Below are 10,682 nucleotides of genomic sequence, written 5' to 3' on the forward strand. Positions count from 1 at the left end.
GAATGAACAAGATATTGAGGAATTGTCCATACGTAAAATCATAATTATTGATACGGGCCTTTTCCACAGAAAAGGGGAATCTTGTGTTAGAATAGAAGCAGAAGTGATGTGGATTATTCAAGAATCGAAGTCGATTTGCTTTATAAAAAGAAGATATCAATGAACTTCTATGAAATGGTTTCACGGGATTCAGCCAATTGTCTTGATTGTGGAATATCATTGAGAAATAGGAATCCGCGTTAGCAAAGGATTTCCTGCGATTATTTCTAGTATGGAATGAGTCAATCATGCACTTTGGTATCTTATTGAATAAAAAGGGTGATATTGTTCCTCCATTGATCAAGAATTTCGATTTTCGGGAAGTATCATGATCATCCAATAAGAAGGGTTTCCATTTTTTCAAATGAACAATTTGAAGACCTATTGATTCTAACAACTGATTGCAGAGTTGATCATTCGGACCTTTCAATTCATAGATGTAGATCTCGGACCTATGAATGGGGATATTCCCCAAACTCACACAGNGTTACAGTTTCAATACAAATACAACTTTTCATACACACCTTTTCAATATATATGAATATATCTAAATGTGCTCTTTATTTTATTTTATTTTTTTTGTTTTTTCACAGTTTCAATACAAATACAACTTTTCATACACACCTTTTCAATATATATGAATATATCTAAATGTGCTCTTTATTTTATTTTTTTTTTGTTTTTTCCAGAGTTAGGCCTATTTCGATGAATAAAGATATTGCAGGATTACCGAGTGATTCAGGTCTTGGTGTGACTTCGAGAGCTGTGAAACCCCGTAATCTGAAGTTTAAGACTCTTCTTGATAAGCTTGCGACGGAGCAAAATCTCTCGTCTTAGGCCACGGGTATGGTTGAGGTCGTGTTTATTTCTGCTGCAATTGGTCCTGCATCTGTGGTTGAGGTGGTGTCTTCTTCTGCTGCAGCTGTTCCTACATCTGTGCTTGTTACGGTTCCGGTGGTTTATCTTGCTCCTGCTGTTCAGGATCTTGTTGTTGATCCTCATATTCCTATTACGTTGCCTTCATTTGCGGTGGGTTCAATGAGTGTGGGCTATGAGGAGGGTGTGGTGCCTTCTTCTACCACCGTCTGTTTATCTTTATCGCTCCCGGGTCGTACGCGTTCTTAGTAGCGACGATATTACAGACAGAAGGCGCTTCAGACGAGTTTGCCCTACGTGCGACCTCCTGATCCAGGCTGATTTAGTTTTCCGCCTTTTTGGGCGTTATGTGATGGGCGTTCACTGCAGAGTTCTCCTTGCCCATCGTTGCGATTATTTTGCTTTTGCTGACATATTCCAGGGTGCCATGTTGGACTTGATTTGATTTTTGTTGTTGCTTTCTGGATTCTCTGTTTTAGTGTGTTTGTATTTTGTTATGATGTGACGTGTGTATAGCCTTTGCAGAGGTTCTGGTCTAGTCCTCTCCGATAGGTTTTATTTGCGCTGTTATTTTGTTGTATATATACATACAGGTAGGGATCTGTCTAACCCCCCACTTTCGACGGTGTTTTTATTTAGTTTGTGTGTTAGAGTTTTTTTTTTTAAAAAAAAATAGCGATGTTTTTGTGGAAATTTTTTCAAAGAGATAAAGTGCTTAAGAAATAAAAAGTTAAACGCTGTCCTTTTTATTTTCCAGGAAAAAAAGTCGTGTTCTTACAAGAAAATTACGATTCTAATAATTTAACTTGCCAGATTTTAGATTTTAATCCGATAACTTGTTAATATTTGGTTTTCGTCCAGTTTTGTTCTTTGGTAATTAAACATTAATTCACTTTTTAAAAAATTTATTTATTATTGAATCAAAGTATTAAAGCCATTCAAATATATATATAAATAATATCAAACACAATCAAATCTTTTATATTTATAATTCTTTGTACACTTACTGGCATACAAAATATTTTGTAAAAAAGATAATTTTCTTTCTTACTCTATCAATATGATCCAGTTGTCCAAAAAATTGAAGTAGTGGAGACAACTTTGTTCAACATGCAGTCTAATTTCTCATCTTATTAATTATTTCCCATGATTGATTGAATCATGATATTTTCATATTTTAAAAAAATTTGCCCTTGAAAACGGATTCATTAAATGTTTAAATATATTCTTTTTAATTAAAATCATACTTTGATCTGAAAACTAATAAAAAAAAATGAAGTTTCGATATAAGGCCAAATTATGAGTATATAAAATAAAGTAGATAGATATCATTTAATCGAAACACGTCTAATAAAGACAGATTAGCGAACTATTTTTTTGGTATCAATAATCTACGAGAGAAGGTGCAATATCAATCCAAAATAATGATTTCTTGAACTAGAAGCATACTTTATAGTTTATAAGCTGCTAAGAGAAACAGTGGGTGTTTTTAATTATTAATTTGTTTAAAAAAAATTAATTTTAAAAATACTGTTTATGGTAGCGTTTTGAAATAATCCTATGTCACCATTTGTGACGGACCTTGCAAAATTTGCAGGGTATGGCTGTAATCTCTGCTGCAGTTAAAAAGCTGCATTAGCTTTTTCAGCACCCTGCAACGTCCGCTGTAAGTGTAAGCGGATACTTAGTTCAATAATTTCCCCGAAAATTTGCTCAAACCTTTGCCATAAATAAAACGAATGAACAGTAGCATAATCAAACTAATAAGTATTTGTCCATACAAGAACAAGTATTTGTTTATATGTAACTTCGTTGGATCGATTCCTAATATTTTATGCACAATTTGAACAACTCTAACAAAGTAATTGATCGTATTATTCGTATCGGTCTAATATAAAGAATATTATATTCGACTGATCCATTCATGATAATAACGTGACCACCAAAATATAAACGCACATTGATAGTAACCATTTGGAAGAAGAAATTTCGGATACATGAAAAATTTTAAATAAATTGACAGAATGATTTTAGATTGAAGAAGTGAGAGAGAAATACGAGACAAATAAGTTTAAAAATTATGAAAATTTCGAATATAACGAAACGAACTAAGAATACATTATTTATAGAAGCGTCTATTGCCTGCTTTCCACCCATGCTATTTTTAAAATTACATTTTTTTTAAATTATATATTGATTAAAAAAAAAAACCCGAGAAACAGTCAAAATCTTTATCTTTCCTTTCATTAAATGGTCAATCAAAATCGTATTTTATATATTATTTGCATGAAAAACACACATCCATGTAATTGGAATTACATAACTTTTCGCTTTAGATTACGAAATATATATGATGAAAAATAATTATACATGAACCAACTTTCACCAGCCTCAAGCTAGTCAACAAAATATATATAAAATTTAAAAGAAAATCGCAATATATATTGTCTCAATTTGTCAAGCTTATAATATAAACATAAATGGTCACATTATATTGAAATAATTCATAGATTCATGATCAAGATATGGATTATACATCATCGGCTGCCGATGATAGGGATTATACTCCATCGGGTGCTGATAGCTCTGCCAGTGATCGTAATGGTAGTTAGGGTGGTAGGAATATTCCGGCAGAGGCATCACATTCCTTACCGGATAACGGAGGCTTCCCTCATGCCACATCCCTTCCGGCAACAACGATCTCCGGTGGCTATTGTAACAAGGTTGGTAACCATAATGATCATTGTAATTATCATAACTATAATCGTATGGACCACCCATTTTATTCAATCTTGGGTGATTGACCTTAGCCCATACAAGTTCTGCATGCTGCCCGCATCTTGCTAAGGCTTTTATGCATCTGTTCGGATTAACTTCGCCCATGATTTTCGCCATTTTAGTCTCTGCGTCGATCGTCACATCGTACACACCTTGCCACGGTTGGTGAATGGAGGATCAGTAAGCAAGAAAGGTGTTACATATAGCTTGGATCGATTTTTCGAGAGCTTTTCGGGTTTGAATCGAATTAATGTTTTATTTTTGAAGGAGCCAAATCATAAACTATTTACCTATGATGGAAGATAACACTTCCAAGGCCTTGAATTTACATGCATCACACCGGCTATGCACCTTCAAAATACAACACTGTAACATAGAAAAAATCAGATATTTATTAATTAAATAAATAACTCTAGAAAGAGATGTGAGAAATTAAATTAATTTATCATGCTTTGATTACCAAATTGGCGTGAGAATCCATTCCCAGGTTCAAGTATATCTGCGCAAACTGCATGGACATACATTTTATTCAGTATACATTAGAAAAAACTTAACAAAAATGGATTAAATCTAAGGATTTGAGACTTCAAAATGCATGTACCAGTTTTTGCGACTATGTAAAAAAATGATTTCCTGGACAATTTACGTAGTTCTCTAACGCGACATCGGATATTGATGACGATAAAATGGATGGCATGTGAATGAATATATGTAGAGAATATCAAGAAAAAAAATAGCAGTAGAATATATAGGGTTTATGGTATATTTTCCTGTATATGTAAGGAATATGCATGAAGTGTAGAATATTAAGCAACTTATATAAATATGGAACAATAGAGAGCAAAAATCTAGGGTTTTCCTTTTTTGTTGGTTTCAAATCTTGCAACTTTTTTTTTTATTTTTTCAATAGATTCGCGCATTTATAATGCAAATTAAAGTTTCTCTTTTACTTGTTTTGTTTTTTGTTTTATCCTTTGGTTGGAGAGTTGGAGTCATCATGTAAGATTTTCCTTCCTTTTGTTTTCATTCTCTCTGTTTGTTCTTTTAATTTATCTTCAATGCTTGGAGTACGACAATCATTAAATGTAACAGAAAAAAAATCTTAATTTTACAACATTCTCTGTAACATTTGATTTGTATTTTTTTTTTAAGATTTATTCTCCTACTTAGATTCTATAGTCTTTACACTGTCTATTGTTAGAGATTTTGATGCTCAATAATGATATTATTTTATATGGGTTAGTCTATAGTCTATACTACATCGTGAGTGTTCCTCTGTCTATTTCAATATCATTAGATCATGCGAGTCTTTAGTATTTTTATGAAAATTGACATATATGTTGATGATCCAAGGACTAAAATTTGACCACATCATAAGGAGAGAAGAGTGATTCTACATGTACAACAATATTTGTATAACAATTTTTACACCACAAAAAATTTCATACAAAAATCGATTTATCAAAATCTCATTATACAATGAATACAAAATCTTACGATATAATTAATGTAAATATCGTTGTACGATATATTGGTTATACTTTTAAAATATTTTAGATGAACCATAAAACAATCCAATATATCAATGTTTTTTTACCTCATTTAACTGATTTCATTTTGAAACATACCCATATGGTATTTTACTATTTTTCAAATTTATGGTTTGTGAATTAATAATACCAAGAGGTTATTTCTCATCGTTCGTGAACCAAAAAGCGATTTTTTTTAATTAATCTGTAGAGGCTGGTTCAATTACCTTATTCTACCTTTGCCCATACTCCTGATCAATGCAGATTCATTGCAAAAATTTGGTAAATTAATGCCAAACGACACTCATATCCAAAATGCTAAATATCAAACTCAAAAGCGAAATGAACACTGTTCAACATGCATGCACTCAGGAACAAATTCTCCGCTAGAAAAAAGTAACAAAGCTCGGAAATCCCAACGGCTTGGTTATTCTAAAAACAACAAAAACGGGACATGAGTAAAATGAGACTTCTCCTTCGAACATACAACTCAAGCAGACGTCGCCATGTGACGTATCAAGTCGATCACGCGGTTGCTGTCACAAATTAGATTTACATGAGCAATGAGTGCACTTATTGTCATCCCAAAGTTGGCACAAAAAATTCCACTTTAATGTACATATGTGTTACCTGTAACCCCATTCGTTGTCGTACCAAGAGACAACCTTAACGAAGTTGCCGTTTAGAGCAATTCCAGCCTTGGCGTCGAAGATGCTCGACCTACATTGATGCCATGGATAAAGCTAGTAAGTTTCTTCACTCGACCTCAATGACAACAAGCCAAAAGGATCCGGATTAATATATCAAAAGCAACACTGAGGAAACAGGGGATGATCCCAGAAATAGGTGGGGCACAAAAAGAGTTCGGCAAACAGTTGGAGTAGTCCTCACCTGCAGTCACCAATAAAGTCGGTGGACACTACATCATCTTCTGTGTATCCTAGGATACCCTTCAACTTACCTTCAGATTCCTCCCTATAAAACAGTAAACAAGACAGGCAGCATTCAGCAAAATGAGTCGAGTCTGTCTTCGAAAAGGGAGAGGAATTGTTGTGGTTTGGTTTTTTACTTGATCGCAGCTTTGATTTCATCATATGAAGCTGCCTTCTCGAGCCTTGCAGTTAGGTCAACAACTGAAACATTGACGGTCGGAACACGAAAAGCCATGCCAGTGAGCTTTCCATTCAGAGCAGGAAGCACTTTTCCTACAGCCTGTATATTTCCATTATCCAAAAGAACGTTGCATTAATCTTCACTAACATTTAGCAGCACTGAAAAGGAGAAATGGATTATAAATTATAGTAATCAAGTTCGGATTGAACAATCATGTCCCGAGATAATCATACTTTACAATGTAAGGTTCTTAAATTTGTGGTGCGCATGTACCTTTGCAGCTCCTGTGCTACTAGGAATGATGTTGAATGAAGCAGCTCTTCCACCTCTCCAGTCCTTCATCGATGGACCATCAACGGTCTTCTGTGTTGCTGAATGAAAGTGATCCAAATCAAGTACCATCCACGCAAACTAAAGAGTGAAAACTCAGAGAAATGCAGAGCTACACATACCTGTAATGGAGTGGACAGTGGTCATCAACCCCTCAACGATCCCAAATTTGTCATTGAGAACCTGTAAATTTTTTCAAAACAAAAGGCGGTAGAAGATAAGTGTCAAGTCTTTTAATCTATGTGGATGGAACTTATCATTACCAACTTAGTAGAGAACATATAGACCTTAGCCAACGGGGCAAGGCAGTTGGTAGTGCAGCTAGCATTAGACACAATATCAATATCTGGCTTGTAATCCTTCTCATTCACACCCACAACAAACATAGGCGCGTCCTTACTCGGGGCAGAAATTACGACCTTCTTCGCACCTCCCTGAGAGTACATCGGAGAGCCAAAACACAAATGCATAAAATTCAAAAGTACACCATAATAAAAGAACATGTCAATGCTTAGCTCTGAGCTTGTTACTTTCCGAGAGAAATTTATTCTAGGCTACTTAAAGGAAAACCTTCAAATGAGCAGCAGCCTTGTCTTTGTCAGTGAAAACTCCAGTGGACTCCACAACAAAATCAGCTCCAGCTTCACCCCATTGGATTTCCTCCGGGTTCCTGTTGACACAAAATAAAATTCACATTAAAAATATAAAAAAATAACTATAACTCCAACTGATAAAGGATATACGCACATACCTCGAGCCAAATACTGCCACCGGCTTGTCCCCAAAGAGGAGGGTCTTCGAATCCTTAACTGCAAGTTCATGTGTTTTCCATGGACCGTGAACACTGTCGTATTTGAACATGTAGGTCTATGTAGAAAAAGGATAATAAACATATTAGATTATACAAAACATCATTTGCCAACAAAACAAAGCATCATACATGCTTGTTTTTCCTCACATAATGGTCAAAACAATCTTCATTCTCACTATCTTTACAAGTAAGGTCCTCTCCCCGGTCCCCACCCCATCCACCATCGGGAGAGGACTGGGGGAATTTATCAAGATACAGCATAAAATGTCCCAATTCAATCGTCAAAAAAGAAGCTCAAATTCGGAATGCGTTTTACAGCACTATCATGTACCAACAAGAGTTAACATGCTACACAGACGACTTGAAGGATAGATTTTCGGACGGCAGTCACAAATTCATGTTTTTCAGAATATAGTTTAACTGGAGATCATATAATAATATTCCATGCATACTACATCACATTTCGACCACAATTCAGAACACTTCTGCTCATAGATCCCACTAACCACATTATCAACCAAATCAGATAACATACATACAAACATATACAAATGTTAACAGGAAGTTTGTATTTTTATAAATAAAAAAAGGCAATATTAATGGCAGACCATATAATCGGTGGTAATAAACGGATCATTGACAGCGACAAGTTCAACGTCATCACTCTGCAGTGCAACTCTAGCCACCAGACGTCCGATTCTCCCAAATCCTACGAACAAATTAAAGCTTTAAAAAAAAGATCCCTNCGTTGATTCCAATCTTGATTTTTCCCATGATGTAAGCAAGAGCTATAGAACAAATGGAAGCAAAATTGTATTATACTTACTCATTAGAAGTTTAGCATTTATGGGCGAAGGGGAGAGAGCGCGTTAAGATCTGAAGACGTGGGCCGCCATTTTCGGGTGCTGAAATTTGGCGGCACCAGACGTCTGTATATTAATCGCTAGTCTATATATATACTAGTATATCTATACATAGTATGTTTATATAATATTTTTTTTATAATTCATTTGATTCATATTTAAATTAAAATAAAAATATAATTATAAGAAATCGCGAAAGATTTTAATGCAATTTTTATAAAACAAATAATTATCAATTTGTCCATAATGGAGGGGCAAAAATAAATATACATATTTTGATATCTTTTTTGGTTTCTATCATATATATCTTTTACTATGATAAAATAGAATAGATATAAGAATTTTTTATTTTTTTTATTTGATTTCAAATAATTTTTGTTTTTTTTATTTCTTTAATAAATTTATTTTATTTTAAATCTATCTCATATTTTAATGTTTATTTTTTGCGTTATGGCCTTCTGTATTTGATATGATAGTTTTTATTTAAAAAAATTGTGCATTGCCGAAAGTTTGTGAAATATCGGGTTAACTATGACAACAATACACAACATAAATATTTGGGGACTCCAAACTCGACATGGCCTAACTCACCGTGCTCCAGTGGCAGATGCTCCGCTAGCTACATCAGAGCCACCTGTATACCCTGTTATGGAATTACAGAACAAAACACAACAGCCCGATGGACAGATGTCAAACTCTAGTACGAAGATCAAATAAATTGCAACATATATAAATGACATATAATGTAATCAATACAATGCAATGTATATAGGGTACCAAATAATCATGGGTATCAATCTGGATCCGACGAATGATAACAACAACTATGACCATATGTGCTAGGGGTGTGACATGTCAAATACGACCTCGGCCTTGCACATCTGTATCAGGGGCGACAATCTATAGAAGGAACGGTAAAGCTGATGTGTGATTTAATGGGTTGGGCTTTGGGGAAAATGGGTTGGACTCTCACATTCTCCCATATCAAGTCTTTTTAATATAAGTAATTATTCTAGAGGTCTAGGGTTCGAGATTTAAAGATGCACAAACTCCACTGCTAAGGGTGGGGAGTTTTGTGAGTAAGTGCTTCATTGATTACCATGAAGAATGTGATTGCATGCCTAAAAGAGGCAGTGCCATGAGCCTTACAATAAAAGACGCAGACTTGGATTAACTAAACTTGGCATCAATTGAGCTAGTAGAAAAAATGGAAACCAACATCCGCAAATTCGTCGATTTTAATTTTTTTAAAGAACAAATCAAGTACATCCATTAATAATGAAAAATAAAACCAAGATTTTAGGGTTGGTTTGGATGATGAATTCTGAAGTTTGATTTTTTTTTTTTTCAAACGATAATTTCATTATTTTTAAACATAATTAATATTTTATGATTTAATATCATAATAAATAAATCTCAATTCATATACAAAGATTAAAGCAATTAATGATATTAATATGAGTGGGTCTAATGTGAGACCGTCTCACGTATCTTAATATGTGAGACGGATAAACCATGCACATATTCACAATAAAAAGTAATACTCTTAGCATAAAAAGTAATACTTTTTCATGGATGACCCAACTAAGAGATCCGTCTCACAAATACGACCCGTGACACCGTCTCACACAAGTTTTTGCCTATTAATATATGTGACATCACAAAGTTTTTTCCAGACTAATTAAAAGATGTTATTTCTGTTGATAAGCGAAATAAACGATTTTTTTTAAAAAAAATAAAAATTATGCAAAATTATATGCAATACTAAAAATAAACACATTAAATAAATATTATTATTATATGTAAAGCCAAATAAAAAACGAAATTTTAATTATTTAATAATTTGGTTAACCGAAATTGTTTTTACGGAAAAAAACGAACCGATTTGACCGATATTTTCTAAAATTGAAACTAATTTTTTAACTTAATTGATCTCAATTTTCGAATTAATTTAAACAATTTGATTTAACATATATAATCCCTAAAAAAGTCTAATCTTCTTGAAATGTCACAAACTAGTGCAGATTCATTTTTCTTGGAAAGCAAAGGGAGCCAGAGAATAATAAAAAGCTCTTGTCTACTCTATGTGTGCCTACTTGTGCATTCCTCCCATACCAAGAAGAAAAGCATAAGCATAACTTCCACAATGGACAAGTTTTTTGTCTTGATTTTTTCGCAATATCTTTTGTTCATTTTGGCCCCAAAAAAGTGTCCAATTTGGAGTTTTATGTTTTCAGATACATGCTTGTAATTTGCTAAAATGATAAGTTGCCCAATTTTTCACATTACACTGGGAAATGAACTTTAGTTCATCAATTTATCTGAGATTACGTTTGAATGAAA

The 10,682-nt window shown here is 33.7% G+C and overlaps 1 protein-coding gene across 1 annotated transcript; it reads right to left on the reverse strand.

Moving 5' to 3' along the window:
- Window positions 1–5,468: 5,468 nt before the first annotated feature.
- LOC140986389 (glyceraldehyde-3-phosphate dehydrogenase, cytosolic-like) lies at window positions 5,469–8,409 on the reverse strand. The gene is made up of 11 exons (XM_073454613.1): window positions 8,223–8,409; window positions 8,085–8,185; window positions 7,417–7,532; window positions 7,236–7,335; window positions 6,953–7,099; window positions 6,788–6,848; window positions 6,609–6,706; window positions 6,292–6,434; window positions 6,114–6,197; window positions 5,853–5,942; window positions 5,469–5,758 (listed from the first exon to the last, which is right to left on the reverse strand). The coding sequence occupies exons 1-11, from the start codon at window positions 8,248–8,250 to the stop codon at window positions 5,713–5,715; spliced, it is 1,014 nt and encodes a 337-aa protein (XP_073310714.1). The 5' UTR covers window positions 8,251–8,409; the 3' UTR covers window positions 5,469–5,712.
- Window positions 8,410–10,682: the final 2,273 nt, after the last annotated feature.

The sequence above is a fragment of the Primulina huaijiensis genome, chromosome 10, assembly GCF_012295235.1.
Source record: "Primulina huaijiensis isolate GDHJ02 chromosome 10, ASM1229523v2, whole genome shotgun sequence".
In the NCBI taxonomy this organism is placed as follows: Eukaryota; Viridiplantae; Streptophyta; class Magnoliopsida; order Lamiales; family Gesneriaceae; genus Primulina; species Primulina huaijiensis.

What these genes read in the sequence shown, in the direction of transcription:
- LOC140986389 (XM_073454613.1), bottom strand. Translation starts at nt 8,250, where the DNA reads ATGGGAAAAATCAAGATTGGAATCAACG. An exon ending in TTATTACCACCGATTATATG is followed by an intron (nt 7,533 to 8,084) that starts GTCTGCCATTAA and finishes TTTTCTACATAG; the next exon opens with ACCTACATGTTCAAATACGA. An exon ending in GAAATCAAAGCTGCGATCAA is followed by an intron (nt 6,198 to 6,291) that starts GTAAAAAACCAA and finishes ACTGTTTTATAG; the next exon opens with GGAGGAATCTGAAGGTAAGT.